Here is a 22426-nt window from a genome sequence, read left to right as displayed (position 1 = left end):
AAAATAAAGTACTGTATATTAGAAACAAAGAAATTAGTGGTGTTAAATAAAGGGGAAAACAGAGCATAGGTTGATAAGTGGAAGTGGAAGTAAATGGGAAAATCCTACAGCAGAAGAAAAATCATTCTTTTCTATAAGTCAAAGATGTTAAAATGGTAGCATTAGTCAATATCTATATTTACCACAATAAATATCAAAAAGTTACTTTTTTGAAGTTTAACGGAGTTTTGGTCCTGAGGGAAAGTTGAAGAAACTAGTTATTTTTTATTGCCAGTTATTTGTGTGTATATGTGGGTTTTGTTTGGGTTTTTTTTTTTTTTTTTTTTTAGCACCAGTACACTGAATGCAAAATTCTTGGCTGATCTTACACCAATACCGATATTTAAAATGACATTGTGGCCGATGGCTGATGCAGATACCAACGCTTTTTTTCTGTCATTTTTTTTTTTTTTTTTTTTTTTAAATCTCCCCTTAACAATAAATGAATAAATAAATAATCCTCATAAATATAAAATAAATTAAAATTATCAGTTTTTCAGTCCTTCATCGCATTATCTTTGAATCAACACAGATTCAAACTTCAACTCAGATTCAACTTTTAATATAACACAACAAATAAATATCAGCTACTGCCTTTGGTGAAAAGACATGTTTATGCTGAGGAATGCATATTAGGAAATATACATTTACTGATACTGATGTCCACAAAAAGACAGGTGCATCCCTGATATTTAGAACTGTTATTAACCTATATAGTCTTTACAATCAGAACATACCAAATTGTTATCAAACGCTGGAATGTTTCAGAAAGTAGACATTTATCATATTTATAATGATGATGGTTTGTTCAGTACCAAAATATGAGTATAATAAGTTGAATAAATTTTATCAGAGGATGTAAATAATAATGACATGGTAATGATAATGACATTCTAACTGGTTTCCTCCTATGATTTCTAGGCAATATATTGAATTAATTCAATTTAAAGTTGTATATACTGTGATAAATCATGAAAAATGCCCAAATCACAAAATTGAGATTATTCCTCTGGAGATCATTCTTGGTTTACAGAAATTAAAATGTGGCCTTGACTTTGAGAAGGAGTATTTCTGAATCAAGCTTCATCTTCAGTTCATGTAGCCAGAAAATAATTGATTCAAATGGTAAATTGTCCATAACACTGAAAAACTGAGATTTAATTTTCTGCCCATATCAGCCAGCTCTATTGTTTTGCAAAAGTATATTGTGGTAAAGATGATTTTTGTTTTATTGCAAAGTCCTATTTTACAGTGTATTACTCAATTTATCCTAAGTTTTTTCTGGACATTTTTACAGTGTTCATCAAAGCATCTCTTAACTCTATGAAACGATTTGTATCATATTTGCTATGCCAAGTTCTGAGACCTCTATCTTATCAACAAGATCAATACTTTCTTTAAACATAACATGTTGCGCACTTTTAATACCCCTCTGCCAAATATAGTGTAAGATTCTGTTGAAAGTTACTGTCTTATAATTTAGATGAGATTGTCTTTGTATAAAACTTATTACATACATATTTATGTATGAAAGTACTCAGATATTACAACTGCACAAGGCTGTTTGACCTTGAAAAAGTAGGTAAAGGTCACCTATTTTCAATATTCTTCTGCTCCATGCCAAGATACATCCACAGTATAAATTTAGTGCAGATATCTCAATGGATTCTTCAGATAATGCAATTATGTCATTGAATGGACAGACAGACGGACAGACGACAAAACGATTACAATACCCCTTTAGCCAGAAGTTGGCTGAGGGTTAAAAAGCTGTTGTATAGTACCGGATACGTGTTTTCTGCCCTCTGGTGGATTATCAGCCCACTGCAGCCAGTGGAAGGGTCCCCCCCCCTTTTCAATATGGCCACTATCATTAAATCATACACACACTATTTGCAGGAAAGTCTTTGGTAATTTCCAAAATGTTACATTAAGAAGAACATTTACATTGTTGTTGTTGTTGTTGGTTTTTTTTTTAAATTAAACTTCATATACTAAAACAGTGTATATTTACTTGATAATTGGTTCTTTATAGTACAGTTACATTGTGTTAAAATATGTGTAACAAATTTGATACTGCAGGTAGCTATATAAGGTGCTTTATAAAAATGCCCAATGTATCAAATGTGACACAAAAATGTATTATAAACAAAATGATATCATAAAATGTTTTGCTTGGATTTTGTTAAAATGTCTAATAAACATCTTGGTACCAAAAAATTAGAATTTTGTGGCTAGTTTTTGATGGATCAGGTTTTACAGGGTTAACAAGTTTTGATTGCACACACTGCATATATTTTAATATGTAATGTAATCAAGATGCACATCATATCAAGTTAAAGTTCAAGTTACTGTAGCTTGTTCTTAGTAAAGTAAGACATTAACATTTGAAGTCTTTTCTTTGCAGGTATCATTTAAAACCAACCTGTGTGTCAACTTATCACTGTGGTAGAACCATGACCGAGGTGGCGCAGGTTGCGGCTGTAGTCGCCCACGACATTGATGACTTCGCAAATGAACAGAATGAGAGTGATGCCGAAAGCAAGGAAGTCAATGTGACAAACGAAACGGAAGAAGCGGAGGTCAACGAACACAATGACAGGCCCAAGGAGGAAAGTGAGGAGGAGGCGTCACACACAGAAGACAGTCCCAAGTCTCACCACACTGATGGCAAGGACAGGAATGAGACTGAAAAGACACAGGAGAATGGAGTGGAAGAAAATGACACAGCAGAGGAGAAAAGAGCTGGACCTAAAGCTATAAATGGTATCACTACAGATGCAGAGAAAGAAAACAAGGAACCGGATGTAAATGAAGACCACGATCTGTCGGATTTGGCTTTGAAGAAAGAGGTGAGTCATGTGTAGAGGTGAAACAATTAATCGACTCGAATTGATTTTTTTAAAAATTATTTTCATTATCATTCATTTTTCAGGTATTTGAGTAACTGCAATGAAAATAGTGAAAAATTTCCCACTCATTTCCAATGGGAATTTTTTTAACTGTTACTCTGAGACTGTTAAATACATAAAACATAAAATGACATAAAATTTCTTTCATCATATTCATTAAAGTCTCTTCTCCCTCATGGAGAAAAAAAAAATTGGTGATTTGAGGTGCTGGCTGTGACTGAGAAACCTCTGTTTAAACGCTGTCCTATGGCAAATTTTAGTTACTGTAAGACTTAGCCTCATGTTTGCGCTAGTGTGGATTAGAACTGAAATGAGTAATCATCCAGTCGCCTCAAACTGATTTAAAAAAATAAAAATTCCATTACAATTTTCCTGAATCAAACCTTCGTTTCCTTCATTTTGCTTCTGTTAAACATTGGTTCCACTGTTATGTTTCACACGAACACTTATTGTGATGCACATGATGCCAGGATCAACACAAATAACATGGAGCGTAGCTCAGAAGGGATGAGGACAAAAAGGCAGAAAATATCTATATGTTCACTTTTCAACATTGGAAACATCACTTACTCCTTTAAACTTTGAAGCTTTCACACAAACATTACAAATATTTGTCTTTGTTTTTTCCGTTTCATGTTAGTTCCATGTTCAGTTGTTAGTAAGTTGAATCCAAATGTGTTGAAGACTGCAGCACACATATTGTTCATAGATGTCATTGGACTTGTTTGGTGTTGTCTATAGATATTTTCATATATACTTTTATACTGTTATTGTTGTTATTTCTATATAGATATTTTTTATATATCCTTTTACTTTTATACTTCTTGTAGTTGTTTGTTGGTTCTGGAATAAAGGACATGTTGTTTGTCATTTTCAAACATGTCTGTTTCACGTTTTACTTTTTTTCCCATCTATTCAAATAATCATTTAATCGCATCCAAGAAGATAATCAATAGGGTAATCGATGACAAAAATAATCGATAGCTGCAGCTCTAGTCATGTCTGGTTGGATGTTGAGGGAGAGACATTTTAGTAACTGTGTCCTCCTATGATTCTTCTCAGAAACTTATGCGATCCCGTAAACCTGTGGCCAGAAGTTATGTGCCCAAGATGAACAAAGAGAAGGGAGATGTGACGGGCAAGTTCGAGGCCATGCAGAAGGCCAGGGAGGAACGCAACCGGCAGAGGAACCAAGATGAGCAGCAGAAGAGGAAGGAGCAATACATCAAGGAAAGGGAGTGGAACCGCAGGAAGCAGCAGGTCAAAGATAGATAATCCACTGCCCTGCATCTGTGACCTGCATGGCATGATGAAGCATGACGCTGTGACCAGGCAGCAGAGTGAGACTTCACTGTCCTTTACACACCACAGTACAACACCAACCACACCAATATCCATACTATTAACCTATTAATCATTATTACTTCAAATAAGATTTACATTTGTGCTTGACTTGTTCCTGGAAATATTCAGTTGGACTTACTCCCATTAATGTTCTAATGTAACACAGAAGACTGAAACAAAGAACTGGGTTCATCATTTTAAATGTATATTTGAGTGTTGAGATCTTACATTTTTTACATATTAATCTACACAAGGAGAAGGGTCGATTTAATCATGAGACTGAATATTAGTTTCAAGTTTTTCCATACATTAAAAATAGTTTGTTTGAGACCAAAAAGAGAAATTTTACCCTAAAAGACCCAAACAGCCTCTAGCAACCAAAACCATCTGCTGATGTAAAGTGTTCATCAGCCTGTCCTATCAATCTATGTATATAATTGGGGTAAAATGCAGTTTTTCATCTTTTCACGGTCATCAGATATGACCCATTTGAAAGTTCAGAGGCTCCGTAGTGAATGTGGAAGCACCGTCATCTTCTACAACATTGATTCACCACTAAAACCCATGCAGTTTAAGCAATGACAGAGGTTGTAGACACTCAAAAATATAGAGGATAATATTGTAATAAATGGTGCTAAATCACTTAAGAAAGGTTAAATAGAGAGAATAATTTCATTTGGGAGCTGCCACAAAGGTAGCACCGGGTCTTTATTGGTTAATGTCTCAATGGGGCCTAAATTTACAAAAATAAACCATCAATTATCGTAGCATCAACAGTCAAAACAGTGTTAAATACATGTGGCCTTTATTGTCCACTCTGTACCTGAAACTGCATTTTTTCTAGGCATCTATGCCACTTCCTGTTCCCACTTTTTTTTTTGTAATTTGCAGTAGTTTCTGGAATTTAGCAACAATATAAGTGTTACCTTTGATTTAAGCAGTTAGGAAACATAAGATGTGTTTTATCAAATGCATGTTTTGTCTCACAGTTAAATCAGCTAACAAGACGGATAAGAGACATATCTTCATGAAGAATGTTTGACAAAAGAGCAAGGAAACAAATTCACGTTAGTAAAAACAATGAGGAATGATTCATGAGTAAACCATAGAAGGGCAGTGCAGTGGTGCAGTCATTAGCACTGGAGCCTTATAACACAAAGGTCTTGGGTCTGTGTGGCCTTTGTATGATCATAAACAAAAAAACAAACAATGGCAGTAATATATACAATTACTTATACTTATTGCAGCAATGAAATACATTTTCTTTCCTTTAACAAGAACATTTGGTTAGAACAACAATTAGAATGCATAACATAGTTTGTAATAATGATAATAATAATAATAATAATAATAATAATAATAATAGATTAGATTTATATAGCGCTTTTCTATTAATACATACTCAAAGTGTGTACAGTGGATCCATTATTCATTCACTGTCACATTCACACTCTGGTGGTGGTAAACTGCATATGTAGCCACAGCTGCCCTGGGGCAGACTGACGGAAGTGTGGCTGCCAATTCGCGCCTATGGCCCCTCCAACCACCACTGAACATTCATATGCATTCATACACCAGTGTGAGTAGCAGCACTGGAGGCAAGGAGGGTGAAGTGTCTTGCCCAAGGACACAATGGCACATGACTTGATGTTAAATAAATATTCAATTCAGTATTTAACAAATATTGCAGCAGCAATAAAATCCTTTTTTCCCTTATAGGTACATTTTGTGCATGACAATTGCAGTGTCTGACAAAGTTTGTTAAACAACTAAATACTCAAGAGTTGCTATCAGCAATAAAATAAAAATTTGTCTTTAAACAAAAGTGCATGATGTCACTAACAACCTGTTGATGATTAAATTAATCGTCAACTAATTTTTCTGTTGACTATTTGTCAACTGGTCATTGCAGCCCTAACCAATAACGTAATTTGCATAATGCGATGTACATAAAATAAATACTTTATTGTATATATAGTAAAAATGATGCAGAAGAGATCTATGTATATTTCTAGGATTAATTTTAATTTTAGCCATGGAAATATGGTCTTTAATTTGATTATAGATTTACTGAAGAAAAGGAATTAAAGCATATATAGGCATTAGGTTATTAACAGTATGCATGGATGAAATGTAACAGTTTTCTGACTAATGAACTACATAGAAATCAGTGTAAGAATGGGTTCAGAGCAGCTTTATTTCCAGATCCACTGTGGTGATAGGGTGTTATGTGAGTGGATTATCACCGATACCCAGACAGGACAACCTCCAAGCAGTGCCATGGTTTGGCCATGATCGGACACATATGCTCATTTCCTGTCTGTGTACCGTCACCAAAGCCCAATCAGAGGCCCACCTGCAAGTCATGTGACTCAGCTATTAGCTGGGATTAGGTCCTTGTTCTTGCTGGGACCAGCATGGCACCTTGAGTTGCAAAGGAGATGATCCCAGCTAATTCGTAACCTCACCACACTCTCCCTCTGATCCGCCACAGATAAAAGAGCTACTCGCTTCCAGTGATGAGGAAGAAGAGGTGAAGCCAGCAAAGGTTGAAAAATCTTATGTCCCCAAAATTACAGGTAATGTACACAAGGAGATGAAGGGAATCAAAAGAGATGGATATTCACTAGTTGACTCGGGTAGAGATGAATCCTTGTGTTGTGCTTTTTGCAATCCTTAGGTAGTGTAAAGGGGAAGTTCGCAGAAATGGAAAAGCAAAGACAAGAGGAAGAAAGGAAGAGGATGGAAGGAGAGAGGAAGAAACGGGAAGCCCAGGACAACATGGAAAAAGCTAAAATAAAAAAGGAACTAGCTCAGAAAGCAGCAGAGGTACGTAAATACAGGCTTTGATTCTCATCCCAGGTTTATGAAGTGGGACAGGAGGTTACTTGGAGCTGCAGTTCTGTTTCTTACTTGGATATGTAATGGTTCAGGTAATCCTCAGCTGCTGCTTGGACAAGTTATTTTGAGTGCCATTTAAGATCCACATAGTTGGCATGGGCTAGATATAGGTCTGAAACCATCACGAGCATTGTTGACATGACCAGCTCGTGAACTCATGGTAAATACCAGTAAATGGGTCACCACGCCTTCTTATTCTATAGTAATAATAACAGTAGATGAACAGAGCGATTTGAGCAGGTTTTTCGTGGTTATTCAACTGTCAGATTGTGGAGTTGACAGTACCAGTTACAAAAATAGTCTTGTGCTATAAAACCAATTATAGGCCACTACCTGCCACTGCTTTGCCATAATTCTGATCTAATTCAGTGTCAACAGCCACTTATAATGACACTTTAGTAACATATTTTGTAGTGTGCTATGTAAAAGGGCTTGGTGATATGCCCCAAAAAAACTTAACCTTTTTTCGACATTGTGAATAAGTCCAAATTTTTTCTCCTTTTTTTTTTCCCCCTTATTTCCTTTATAAATTAGTTAGTTAGTTTCAGTTTATTTTGAATATGTAACAAAACAAAGTAATCATACTTTAGTCCTTAGAAATAAAACAGATTGCAAGAAAACATGAAAAACTTATACATGAATACAAAATATGACTTAATTCGCATATAAATAAAGGAACTTTAGACAAAACTTGAGTGTCAAAACAGTTGTGTTTACCAATACCAAACACCATTTATGTGCACCAGGAATACACAACAACAGTATAACACTTACAATGGTGCCAATGCGCACCATACGTTGGAGAATAAAAATAATTTAAAATAAAACAAATACCTTAACAATTTTTTCTTGATTGCTTTGATGCAGTTAACATGCAGGCCAAGACAGTGGCACTCATGTCACACATTTTATTTTCAAAAGGCTCTAACTATGCTGAAACATTTAAAATATGAAACAAAAGCTAATTTTGCCTTCAAACATAACTTGCAAAAAAAATGTATGAGCTCTTCCAATCAATCATTACACAATATAGACAACAAAACACAGCACTTGGTGTGAATTCGTACACCATTGCTTGTAATTATGTTAGCTTTCATGTCTGTGCCATTTGTTGTCTTTCTACATAGGCTGTGTGCCAAATTTGGCATCTTGCAAAGAATTGGATCCAGAATCAGAAATGCTTTGAAGCAAATTTTAATGATTTCATGGCATTCTTTTTTTTTTTTTTTTTTCAAACTGTGGCTGGAAACTGAAATACTGTAAATATTACAGAAAAAACCCCCAAATAAAATCTATTGAGAAATGAGTTCAAATAGCCACTCAGCTACTCAGTCTCTTCTCTCTCTGATGATGGGGCCTGCAGATTGTTTGCTATTGGGCTCTATGCACAGCCCCGCTACTTCCTGAACTTAAAGCAGCTCCTTCATTTCCAGTCTTTCATTATTGGACACACTGATTAATCCAGGTGTGCCTGACCACAGTAGGTACAACAAGAAGTAGCAGACACACCTGAATTAATCAGTGTGTCCAATAATGAAAAACAGGAAATAAAGGAGCTGCCTTAAGTTCAGGAAGTAGTGGGGCTGTGCATAGAGTGCATTGAAGATTTATGCGAGCGTGTCGATCAGGTGTTTCAGTAATTTCCTACTGATCTAGGTAGTTTCTAATAGTTAGGAACATATGGTTTCTGTTTGGTTACTATAGTTAAAACAATGGAGTTTGGGCTGCTTGAATGGCATCCGTGTTAACTGTTTTGCAAAAGGGTGTAAAAAAAATGTGTCAATCAAATGAGAAAGGGTTGACACATTTGCAAGAGATGACTTCTACTTGGCTGAGAGAGTGATGATGAAAACCAGGTGGATCCTAGTTTCTTTAAGATTGTCAAAGCAATTAAGCAAAACTGTAATGGACAGTGAAAGGAGAAGAATATACAATAACATTATGAAACAAACGGTTGCATTTTTTGAGGAGATACTGCACATTTGCTTTATTATCAGTATTAACTAGCATAGAATTATGAATGTCAACAAATCACTGTATGCAGCACCATTCAAAATGTACATATAACAGTGGATCATCTATAACTAAACTACACAATTTTTATTTGCCTCTAAACAAGAAATTTAAACATTTATGGTAGGTGATCCACTGGTGGTATTCATGCTTCTTCTACAGGTACATAGAGGGGTCTTGAAAACATATAATACATATCAGAAAATGACACTCAAGCATGAGATCTGTCTCTTATGTTCTACTATGCGCCTGTATAAACTAGTCAGCGCTGGTAGCTCAAATGGGAAATATTAGGAAGAAAGTTGCCTCATGTGTGAACTGTATCTGGTTGGAAAGTTGGGGCTTATGCCATTAATTTCAGTCTAATGGACAATGTTTTCTGAGGTTGTACACGGTATAAATAATTTGAGAACCAATTTTAACAATCCTGTTAAAATCTGAGGAAGTACCATCTAAACCAGGGATGTCAAACTCATTTTAGTACAGGTTCCACAGTCAGTCCAACATGATCTCATGTGACCTGTAAAATGACAACATAATAAGTCAGAGTTTTATATTAGTCCATGGGCCAATAGGGGTCACCGTGCACCCCCCCCATAACATTACTAGACCATGATTTTTTATTCCCTTGGACCTTCCTGAAGAAGAAAATATGATGCCAACATCAAAATTTTGGGATGGACTACCCATCAGCAGACATTTTCAAAATGGCTGCCGATGCGACTCGAAAAATCCTGTTCGGGCTCATAACTTTGCAAATATGACAGATAGAGACGTGATTTTGGTGTCTATACCTATGTTTTTGAGTACCAGCAATCCAATAAACCACATTATAACAACCTATGACCATCTCTTCAACTTTAGAATTGAAAAATATCAGTTTCAGACAATAATTTTGAGTGGTGCCTCAAGAATTGATTCCCTGTTTCATGTTTTTTTTCAGTGATTCACCTGCGCATTATCAATCGAAGAACAGTATTTTCTCAAATTCTATTTTGTCTTAAAAATGTACTTACATCTTCTTTTTTCTTTTAAGGTGTCCATTCTGAATGAAAATGGTGCACAAGAAACGTAAGAGGGACGTGAGTGTCACCGACACTGGTCATGAATCTGAACTCTGCATCATTCATTACACGGACACGTCATCATTAGCTTTCACAGCATTGACAGAGGAGAGGCTGGCAAAGCTGAAAGAAATAAAACAGCAAAGACTTTCTGAGCCTGTAGATTCTGTTCATCGGATGACCCATGTCTGTTCGCAAATTCCAGATACAGTTGGGGAGCACCAGGGATATTATCGCGAATGCTACAAGCGGTTCACATCAAATTTGAGAAGACTTTCGTCCTCCTCAACCTCTTCCTCGGTAACTGAAACCAATACTGGTCGTCCATCAAGGTGCCCCTCTAATGAAAGCGAGAGATTCACCTTTAATCCAGACTGCATTTTCTGCAACAAAGTTGGCAGGAAAAAAGTCAAAAAAGGAGGCGCCTGGACAACTGAACCGACATCTAGATTCGAATATGCTGGAGGTGACACTGTTCTCAAAATTGCAGAAGACCGGAAAGATTTTGAGATGCTTCGAAGGATCAAAGGCTATGACTTTTACGCGTGTGAGGCTCAATACCATAGAAGTTGCAGAGCTATGTATATTAGAGACCCTTCATCATGGCGTAGCAGCGACCCGCAAGCTACGTCTCACCAGGCCATGATGGAAGAAGCACACAGCCAGGCATTTTCTGCAGTGGTATGGTATTGAGCCTCACACGCATAAAGGTCATAGCCTTTGATCCTTCGAAGCATCTCAAAATCTTTCCGGTCTTCTGCAATTTTGAGAACAGTGTCACCTCCAGCATATTCGAATCTAGATGTCGGTTCAGTTGTCCAGGCGCCTCCTTTTTTGACTTTTTTCCTGCCAACTTTGTTGCAGAAAATGCAGTCTGGATTAAAGATGAATCTCTCGCTTTCATTAGAGGGGCACCTTGATGAATGACCAGTATTGGTTTCAGTTACCGATGAAGAGGTTGACGAGGACGAAAGTCTTCTCAAATTTGATGTGAACCGCTTGTAGCATTCGCGATAATATCCCTGGTGCCCCCAACTGTATCTGGAATTTGCGAACAGACATGGGTCATCTGATGAACAGAATCTACAGGCTCAGAAAGTCTTTGCTGTTTTATTTCTTTCAGCTTTGCCAGCCTCTCCTCTGTCAATGCTGTGAAAGCTAATGATGACGTGTCCGTGTAATGAATGATGCAGAGTTCAGATTCATGACCAGTGTCGGTGACACTCACGTCCCTCTTACGTTTCTTGTGCGCCATTTTCATTCAGAATGGACACCTTAAAAGAAAAAAGAAGATGTAAGTACATTTTTATGACAAAATAGAATTTGAGAAAATACTGTTCTTCGATTGATAATGCGCAGGTGAATCACTGACAAAAAAACATGAAACAGGGAATCAATTCTTGAGGCACCACTCAAAATTATTGTCTGAAACTGATATTTTTCAATTCTAAAGTTGAAGAGATGGTCATAGGTTGTTATAATGTGGTTTATTGGATTGCTGGTACTCAAAAACATAGGTATAGACACCAAAATCACGTCTCTATCTGTCATATTTGCAAAGTTATGAGCCCGAACAGGATTTTTCGAGTCGCGTCGGCGGCCATTTTGAAAATGTCTCCTGATGGGTAGTCCATCCCAAAATTTTGATGTTGGCATCATATTTTCTTCTTCAGGAAGGTCCAAGGGAATAAAAAATCATGGTCTAGTAATGTTATGGGGGGGGTGCATGGTGACCCCTATTGGCCCATGGACTATATATGTTTATGTTTACGACTTTGTTTTAGAGTGAAAAAAGTAAAATTACATTATGAAAATGTTTACATCTACAAACTGTCCTTTAAAAAATGTGAATAACATGAACAACTTCAAATTTCTTCAAAAAAATAAGTGCAATTATTGGACACACTGATTAATCCAGGTGTGCCTGACCACAGTAGTTACAACAAGAAGTAGCAGACACACCTGGATTAATCAGTGTGTCCAATAAGTGTGTCCAATGTCCAATAACAACTTCAAATTTCTTAAAAAAAATAAGTGCAATTTTAACAATATTCTGCTTCAGTTTATCATTTAAACATGTACATTACAACTTACAGATCACAGTGGATCCTACAAATACACATATTTGTTCAGGTTATTCACATTGTTTGTTAAAGGTGCGGGAGACTTTCGTGACCAATTTTTCATCAGATCTGTAAAACCTCAGTCATAGCCTTAGTATCACTAATCTGTAAGTCTTTCTGTGATTACTCACCTGAATCTCTTGCATTACGCTGAACAATTTCGAAATGCCATCCACCATGAACAAACCATATGTTTACAAATGGAGTCGGGAAGTAACTTGGGCATCTTCGGAATTTTGTCGCGACATGCATTATGGGAAACAGAGGTTTGCGCAGCTGCCTGCAGCACCAGTGGCAGCGCAACCATATGATATTATATGGATGAAACAAACACGGCACAGAAGCAGCTGAAATGCGGAAACGGCTGGAGGAATATGTATAGAGGGAAGGGAGCTCCTGCCATTTCCGTGTCGTGTCTGTAGCTGCTGCTGCTGCCGCTGCCACTGCGCAAACCTCCGTTTCCCACAATGCACGTCGTGACAAAATTCCGAAGATGCATGAGTTACCATCCGGCTCTGTTTGTAAACACATGGTTTGTTTATGGTGGATGGCACTTCGAAATCGTTCACCGTGATGCAAGAGATTCAGGTGAGTAATCACAGAAAGACATACAGATTCGTGATACTTAGGCTATGACTGAGGTTTTATAGATCTGATGAAAAATTGGTCATGAGAGTCTCCCGCACCTTTAAGGGATAATTTGTAAATGTAAACATTTTTATGGAATTTAATTTTTTTTTACACCAAAACAAACAGACACACTTGGAGTTGTTGTTATTTATAGGTTATTATGTTATTATTTTACTGGTCTGATCCACTTGAGATCATAGTGGTGTGTATGTGGAACCTGAACTAAAATGAGTTTAACATCCTTGACTGTTAATATCTTCGGTATAATTTTTGCAATTTGCTAATTCAACCCACGGGCCGGATTGGACCCTTTGGTAGGCTGGTTTTGGCCTGTGGACCATATGTTTGACACTCCTGATCTAAATGACGTCAAAACAACTGGACCAGAACACTTTCCTGAGCTGCCAGGTGTAGACAGTATTTGACTGGCAACTGTTTCCCACACCTCCTAGAGACCAAATTAGCTGCAGTCCTACTTACTGTGACTGAATTAGATTCTGCTATCTTAAACTGACACCCATACTCTGACTGACCTACTGCAAATGGTGACATTCAGCCAAATGAACGGCCCCTTACCCCCAGCCCCACAATCTTATCTCTACTCTGTGCACAATGTGACCTACATTTGTTTTAGTTCCATGGACCCCGTCTGTACAGTAGTTTACATACTATTTCCACAATTCACTTTGAGTGTATCGTATCTCGTCAAACTCTGTAGGAAGGCGATGACACAATCCTGGTTCGTGTGGTTCCAGCGAAGTCGTCCCGACCTCCAGGCAAAATCAAGATGAACTTTGAGGACATGGAGAAGAACCGAGAGGAGGAACTGCAGAAAAAGGCAGAGGAAGAAAAAAAGAGACGATATGATGAACACAAACGCTCTTTTAGGGAAGCCAAGCGGCGCTCTGTTGTTCAACAGGTGGGTACAGTGCCATAAAGCAGTGAAACACATTAAAACCAGTTGAATATGACCTTCTTGCAGAAGGGCCCTCTTTACAGTTATGTAACTATGAGTTTTAGATAGATAGATTGATAGATAGATATACTTTATTGATTCCACACTGGGAAATTGTAGTGCAGCAGCAATATAACAAACAGTAAAAATAGAATATAAGAATAAAATAAAATACAAGAGCAAATACACTATACATAATAAATTAGAAGTTAAAAAAAGAACTGCTAAAAAATCTGGACAAACAGGATCAAACAGTAAAGTGAAACAATAAACGATAATGTGCAAAGTAAAATGTAATTTTTTCAGTAAGATGGGGGTACATATCAATGAAGTGTACAGTTGCAGAAAAAAATATTAGACCACCCTGGTTTTCTGCAGTTTCTTGTTCATTTTAATGCCTGGTACAACTAAAGGTACATTTGTTTGGACAAATATATTGATAACAACAAAAATAGCTCATAGTAGTTTAATTTCAGAGCTGATATTTAGCCATTTGTCATAGTTTTCTTGATAATAACCAAAATCACTTCAGTTCTTACATCAATAGCTATGGCATTGTACTGCCAAAACAGTGCTTTTAGGCATTCCATGTTTTCTTTTCTGCCTGTTTAAGTCACATGATACAAACAGGAGTTAGTACTTGATTGCATAACCATTGTTTTTGATGACTTTTGATGGTCTAATAATTTTTTCCATGACTGTATATTTTATACTGCATTTTACAATTAGATCTTCCCAAATCCTCCAACATTTTACACCATGAACCTTTAAGTCAGATGTGATAACCTTTTTTTTTTACTAAGACCTTGAAGTTATCATTTAAGAGTGGTCAAATACCAATTCAGGATGAAGAGGAAAAGCCTGAAGAAAAGGCGCAGGTGACTCCTGGAAAACTAAAGCTGACGTTTGAGGAGATGGAGAAGGAAAGGCAGGAAGTGAGACGGAAAAAAGCAGAGGAGGAGGCCAAACAGCGCCTGATGGATGAGAAGAAAGCTTTTGAGGAGGCGAGGCTGGAAATGGTAAATGACATTATGGTATATGTACTAATAACCTTTCTAGAAATACATTTCAGTAGCCTCATAGCATAATTGCCTGACTCATACACAAATGGACAAAAGTATGTGGATACGTTGAATTCAGGTGTTTCTTTTCTAACAGTGGTCTGGAATACAAAGCAATAATGACAAATGTCATAATATAGTTTTATATTGGGATAAATATCGTTGCATTGGTTAGTTTGGTTTAAATTCTTATCTTTGCTTCCAAAATGCCTCAAAGATGGTTTTTACTTAATTTCTCTCAACATTGATTTTGTTTTTGTTTTTTTATCCATGACTATGATTTTAAATGCTGTACCTCTAAATTTCTAAAACATTTTTCATGCTCTGACTGTAAATAATAATAATTTTCTACCACAACTAATCATCTATTTTCTTCACATCTCACTTAGGAAGAAAATCTCCCATTAAACTTCAAGGAAATATTGATAGTAATAATAATAATAATGGATTAGATTCATATGGTGCTTTTCTGTGAAGGTATACTCAAAGCGCATACAGTGGATCCATTATTCATTCACTGTGACATTCTCCCTCTGGTGGTGGTGAACTACATTTGTAGCCACAGCTGCCCTGGGGCAGACTGACAGAAGCAAGGCTGCCAATTTGCGCCTACGGCCCCTCCGACCACCACCGAACATTCATACGCATTCATACACCAGTGTGAGTAGCAGCAGTGGAGGCAAGGAGGGTGAATTGTCTTGCCCAAGGACACAACAGCACATGACTAGGACAGAGCGGGATTCAAACTGCCAACTCTTCGGTTATTGAACGACCCACTCTACCAACTGAGCCATGGCCACCCCCGATTGATGTTTTATAAACTATATGGACAAAAATGTTGGTACACATCATGTCTACAGCTGTAAGATATCCTGTTCATGCTGATTTGAGATGTAAACATCGATATTATTAATCAATATGAGATTTATCATAATAAAAAAAAAAAAAAAAAAATATATATATATATATATATATATATATATATATATATATATATTAAAGTGGGTTCAGAAAATAAATGAATAAAACTATACAATGATATTTGTCATTACTGTTTTGTATCCCAGACCCCTGTTAGAAAAGAAACACCTGAATTCAATGTGTCCCAATACTTTTGTCCATATAGTGTATGACTTAGAGACATATTGCTGCCCTCATAGCATAATTACCTAGTAACTTTTCTAGAAATACATTTGTTCAAATAAAAACATCCATCTTATTTTTACTGTCTTTTTATTTATTTATTTATTTTTTTTAGCATTTTGTACAGCAGTGCGAAAATTATCTTCATGTTCAAGAACAAGTTCAGACGAATGAGAAAATGAAAGAATGAATGAATGAGTGAACATGGACGTTGGGTTGAGAGTTATTAAGTTCTTGGTGGTGTGTCTTTCAAGGGTGAAGACGAGGAGGACACTCAGTCAACTAAGGAGGACAAGGACGAGGTCCGACCTGGAAAACTCAGGTTGAGCTTTGAAGAACTGGAGAAGCAAAGGGTTGAAGAAGTCCGCAAGAAAGCAGAAGAGGAAGCCAAGAGGAGGATGAAGGAGGAAAGAAGAGCGTTCGCTGAAGCCAGGAAGAGCATGGTCAGTATCATCCCATATGTCACTTCAGACAAGTTCTATCAGGTCAGGACAGAGTCTGCTAAATGTCTCTAAATTCTGAAGGCTGTGAACCAAGAGGGCATAAGCCAGTTTTGGTGGGAGTGTAATATTTCAAATCAAAGCTCTGTATGAGCTCTGTCTGCTGCCAGAAGAGCAAAACTGAGGTATTAATTCATTTAGAGAGAAGCTGAGCGATAGGTTCAGAAACATCCTCATTACAATCATAATAACTATTGTGATAAATGTTAAATCATTATTTTTTCTAGTTCTGATTTTTTTTTTTTTTTATTAGGAAAACAAATGCCATAGCTGAACAAAAAGATGTTAAAAAAAGAATGAGAGTGAAAACAATGTAAAAGACACATAACATGAAACAGCATAAAATACATCTTAATTAATGAAGAAGATACATTAGCTGAGAATGATGGAAAATATGTAACAAGATGTATCAGCACAATCACCCTGCAGTCCCTGATTTCTGATCCCCTTCTTTTTCATTCACTATAGCATTTTCTTTAATATAAGGAAAATTAGTACAATCTGAATTCTTATTTAACAAAGGCAAAGTGAAATGTGGGTACAAAGTATTCTTTATGGTCAGAACATGACAAACACGTAACAATTTGTTCATTCTTGAGGTGAAACACTGAAAATTATAAGTAGGATAAAGAATTTGTTAAAAATCAAAATACCATTCTGTTTAAATGAATAGAATAAAACATGGAAAGATTTGAAGGACTCAAACATATACACTAAAGGCCCCCACAGAATCGGGGGTAATTGACTCCGCAGAGGTCCACGCATACTCGAGGTGGACTCAATGTCGACCCAAAGCAAACATCCGTGCAAAGTTTAATTTTTACTACCGCATTGACTCGGTGTCACACAATAGACTGCTCACCCAGAAGTCTTTACATCGACCTGTTTTAAATGTGAAATTGGTACACTCGACTATAAAACCTCAAATATCTGCTGACAGTGCGCGCAGAGTCCGTGCCACTCACAGTACACACACAGTACGCCTGACTCTGTGGGAACCTTAAGAAGAAAGATATTACTATTCGTTTGTGGTGACTTCCAAATGAATTTTTCCCTACATTTAACCATTACCAAGTGATTTATCAGAATAGAATAGAATAGAATAGAATAGGCTTTATTGTCATTGCACTCCAAGATACGAGATTGGTTCAGGATGCCCTTAACGAAGTGCAACAAATAAAATAGCAATAAATATAAAAACAATAAGTATAAAAGCACACTGTAAAAGCAATAAAATACAATGTACTGGAAACCTATAAACTCTCTCTCACCCGCACATCACCATATTATCCTCCATTTTTGCAGTGTAAATCATGAGTTTTCCTATATTTATTGTACTGACCATACAGATATTTGTTAAAGTTCAGAGTAAATTCAATGGTTATTATATCAAAATAGAGAAAATTAAAGAAAACAAGCAAAATATATCATTAATTCTACATAAGAACCACTATCTACAACCACTGTCCTTTGTCCAACTACATGGGTTTTATTGTTGAGCCAATGTTGCAGAAGATAATAAAGTTTCCATGTTCACTGGAAACTTTAGATGCATCTGAAAAAGACATCTGATGCTGTTGAAACGCTGAGAAATTGCATTTTACATGAATTATTTCACGGTATTGATAGGATTAGTGGTTCAAAAGTTATTAAAAATTTTAGATCAGCTGATGCTTTTGGCTCATTGGGGGTTAAATGTATTTATGTATTAATGTATTAATGTATTTATTTCAATTTATTTCAATTCTGAATAATTGATAATGTTATTTATTAGGTGGCAGGGCACCAGGGGTGGATGAGATTCACCCTGAGTACCTTAAGTCTCTGGATTTGCAGGGACTGTCTTGGTTGACATGTCTCTAACATCGCATGGCTGCTGGGGACAGTGCCTCTGGATTGGCAGACTGGGCTGGTGGTCCCCCTTTTTAAGAAAGGGGACTAGAGGGTGTGCTCCAACTACAAGGGGATCACACTCCTCAGCCTCCCGGGGAAAGTCTATTCCAGGGTACTGGAGAGGACGATCCGACTGATAGTTGAACCTCAGATCCAGGAGGAACAATGCGGTCTTTGTCCTGGTCGTGGAACACTGGACCAGCTCTACACTCTCCATCGGGTGCTCGAGGGTTCATGGGAGTTCGCCAAACCGGTCCACATGTGTTTTGTGGATTTGGAGAAGGCATTTGACTGTGTCCCTTGTGGTATCCTGTGGGAGGTGCTTCAGGAGTATGGAGTCTGGGGCCCTTTGCTAAGAGCAGTCCAGTCCCCGTATGACCGAAGCAGGAGCCTGGTTCGCATTGCCGGCAGTAAGTCAGACCTGTTCCATGTGCATACAGGACTCCGGCAGGGCTGCCCTTTGTCACTGTTTCTGTTCATAATTGTTATGGACAGAATTTCTAGGTGCAGCCAGGGGTCGGAGGGTGTCTGGTTTGGGGAGCACAGGATTTCATCTCTGCTTTTTGCAGATAATGTTGTCCTGTTGGCCTCATCAAACCTGGACCTTCAGCATGCACTGGGGCGGTTTGCAGCCGAGTGTGAAGTGATTGGGATGAGGATCAGCACCTCCAAATCCGAGGCCATGGTTCTTGACTGGAAAAAGGTGGTCTGCCCTCTCCAGGTCGATTCGGAGTCCTTGCCCCAAGTGGAGGAGTTTAAGTATCTCAGGGTTGTGTTCATGAGTGAGGGAAGGATGGAGTGTGAGATTGACAAAGGGATTGGTGCAGCGTCTGCAGTGACGCAGTTGCTGTATGGGTCGGTTGTGGTAAAGAAGGAGCTGAGCTGAAAGGCGAAGCTCTTGATTTACTGGTCAGTCTACGTTCGTACTCTTACCTATGGTCATGAGCTTTGGGTCATGACCAAAAGGACAAGATCCTGGATACAAGGGGTCGAAATGAGTTTCCTCCGTAGGGTGGCTGGGCACACCCTTAGGGGTAGGGTGAGGAGCTCAGTTGCAAGGGAGGAACTCGGAGTAGAGCCGCTGCTCCTCCACATCAAGAGGTGAGCTGAGGTGGCTCGGCAATCTGTTTCAGATGCCTCCTGGATGCCTCCCTGGGGAGATGGATGGATGGATGAATGGATGGATGGATATTGTCACCCATGTACAGTATGTATAAATCAGGTTAAATATTAAATCAGGACATTTAGTAAAAAAAAAAAAAAAAAAAAAAAAAAAGAAAGAAAAACAAACAATGGTCAATTTCAGTTTTGTCTTACCATCAAATAAGGGAGACTAAATGTTTAAGTCTAATGACAAAAACAGCATAATCACTAGTCTCTACTGGGATCTTTGGCTTGTTTTGTTCTTCAGCTTGTAGATGAGGATGATGAGGTGCTGATGGCCCTACTGAACCTGGAGGGAAGTAAACCTGGTAAGATCTGTGCCAGTTTTGAGGACCTCGAACGCCAAAGACGAGAGGATGAACACAAGAGGGCAGAGGAAGAGGCCAAGAAGAGACTAGAGGAGGAGAAGAGGCAATTTGCAGAAGCTCGCAAGAGCATGGTAAATGTGAATGATCCAAAATATCGACTGCATGTATTTGGTTTATCAGTAACATGGAAGCAGTTTTTGTTCAGAATGTGACATAAATTGCTGCTGCTTCGCAGCTCAGCTTTCTCTTGTTATGAATAGAATAGAATAGAATAGAACAGAATAGAATCTGAAAAATGTGAGCAATGTACAAAAACTGATAAAGTAATAAAGTAATGATAAAGTAATATTAACTTGTTTAGCAGCATACGGTTTACCAACATATGGCAGGAAGCAAACAGTTCAAACCCACATCAGTTTTACTTTCAGACATTTATTATAAGTTATAATAAATGTACTCACTTTAAGTTCACAGGCATATAGGTACTGTATGAAACTACTGACAGTGGCGGCTGGTGAAATTCTTTTCTGGTGGGGTGCAGTATGCAAGTCAGTTTTCAGCTGCACTATAATCACATATCATCACTAGGATACGCCAAAGGACATGCACCACCATTTTAAAATATTAATTAAAAAAACAAAAAAAAAAAACCCCAATATGTGTTTTCAGTCATTTATTTTTTATAAGTAAATTTCACCCGTCTATCCTTCAAACATGCACATTTTTCTATGACTGTATTGTTAAAGTCAGACATGTCCCTGACAAGTGTCTTTTCCACTCATAGTATGGACAATGCATTTAGACCAGGGCTTATGAAAAAGAGAAGTTAAACTACAGCTTAAATGGTGGGGTTGTTACTGTTCCTGCCAGGAATTGGAACACTGGTTTACCTCAGCAGTAGTCAGTAGTGTTGACCATTGAGCTATACAACCATTGTATATAGCTTATATGTCTGAGGAAGGTCTTGATTCTTCTCAAGATATAACGTTTACCCCTGTGAGTGGTGGTTGGGTGCAATTTTTAGCGCCCTGAGGCTCTTCTGTCTCTTGTATTGAGGAGGGTCTACTGCGCGTGCGCCATTTATGATGAGTCTATTATGGTAAACTAGAGCCCTAGGGGACCACAAAGAGGAAACTCATCACATGACTGCGCTCTTGCGCTAAACAACTGAAAACATTTAAACTCCACTTGAATGCAGATTATACACGGTACTCATGGACTATATCATGTCCAGCTCGTTTATTTAAATATTCATGTTTTTGTAAAATTATTTTATCTGATTCCTATCGTCTTCATGTGAGACAGGTGGGGCAGCACCTTAGCGCTTTCTGTTGACGAGCTGCCACTGCTACTGAAGTGACTATTTGGATGGCTACTAGTTCAACCCCCCCCCCCCCCCCCCCCCCCCCCCACACACACACACCCACACACACACACACACACACACACACACACACACACACACACAGGGAGGCAAGGGGTATTGTTTTTGGTTCGATTTGTTTCTTTGGTTAACACACTAGTAGCAAAATTATTGGTTGAAATTGGGTTTATAGATTGCCAGTGACCCAGAATATATCACATTACATTTTGGGAAAAATAGGTTAAAGTTAAAATTTTGTATGAATTTTTGTAATTTTTTTTCCCCATTTACTTATAATGGGTGAAATTTCACATGTCTGTAGCAGCAAAACTATAGATTGAATTCATACCAAATTGGGGTTATAGATTGCCAGTTACCCAGAATAGATATGATTACATTTTGGGAAAAGTAGGTCAAAAATCAAATTTTTTATGAATTTTTAAAATGTTTTTTCTTCACCCATTTAATTATAATGGGCAAAATTTCACATGACTATAAAATCATTAATTTTGTTTCAATTTACTTCAAATTTGGCACATATATAGAGGCAATTGATATGCTGACATCACCACATGCATAGACATGATGACATCAGGATCGATGCCAAAATAAGCTACAATACATGCAAGGGGTGGGGTTTTTTGCGCGTGGCACCACTTGTTTGTTATGTATTGTTTTTATGACATTACATTTAATGGTATGCATGTAATGTTCCGGTGTCTAAGATTTAAGGGAACTCAGGAGGGATCTATCTGCAGAAATGTCATTAATATATAATATATGAATTGTGATTTCAGATTTTATGTATAAATGAGCAGTCCACCTTTTTGTGCGATCATATTTCTACAGAAGACCAGAACAGACTCATACTTTGTTTTACTGTTTCATAGTGGGTTGTATCCAGCATTAAGGTGCATTTTCTTCACTTACTATGTAGAATAAATGTAAACTCAACTAAAAAGTCAAGAATAGACAAAAACAATAAAGGTCAGAGTGTAGTTCTGCTACTACAC

General features: G+C 37.5%; 1 protein-coding gene across 2 annotated transcripts in view; it reads left to right on the top strand.

Moving 5' to 3' along the window:
- nexn (nexilin (F actin binding protein)) overlaps positions 1–22426 on the top strand; it is a 30273-nt gene that overhangs the window by 1949 nt on the left and 5898 nt on the right. The window contains exons 2-9 of one of the 2 annotated variants that reach the window (XM_030133173.1): positions 2447–2891; positions 4014–4211; positions 6790–6874; positions 6976–7124; positions 13745–13945; positions 14827–15000; positions 16440–16628; positions 19990–20187. In XM_030133173.1, coding sequence (XP_029989033.1) covers positions 2496–2891; positions 4014–4211; positions 6790–6874; positions 6976–7124; positions 13745–13945; positions 14827–15000; positions 16440–16628; positions 19990–20187 — 1590 coding nt within the window. In that variant the 5' untranslated portion in view covers positions 2447–2495. The remainder of the gene's footprint in view (positions 1–2446; positions 2892–4013; positions 4212–6789; positions 6875–6975; positions 7125–13744; positions 13946–14826; positions 15001–16439; positions 16629–19989; positions 20188–22426) is intronic. The other variant, XM_030133172.1, reaches the window with a different exon arrangement.

The sequence above is a fragment of the Sphaeramia orbicularis genome, chromosome 4 (genome assembly GCF_902148855.1).
Source record: "Sphaeramia orbicularis chromosome 4, fSphaOr1.1, whole genome shotgun sequence".
NCBI lineage: Eukaryota > Metazoa > Chordata > Actinopteri > Kurtiformes > Apogonidae > Sphaeramia > Sphaeramia orbicularis.
The sequence above is the reverse complement of the archived record's forward strand: the minus strand, read 5'-3'. Positions and strand labels throughout refer to the sequence as shown.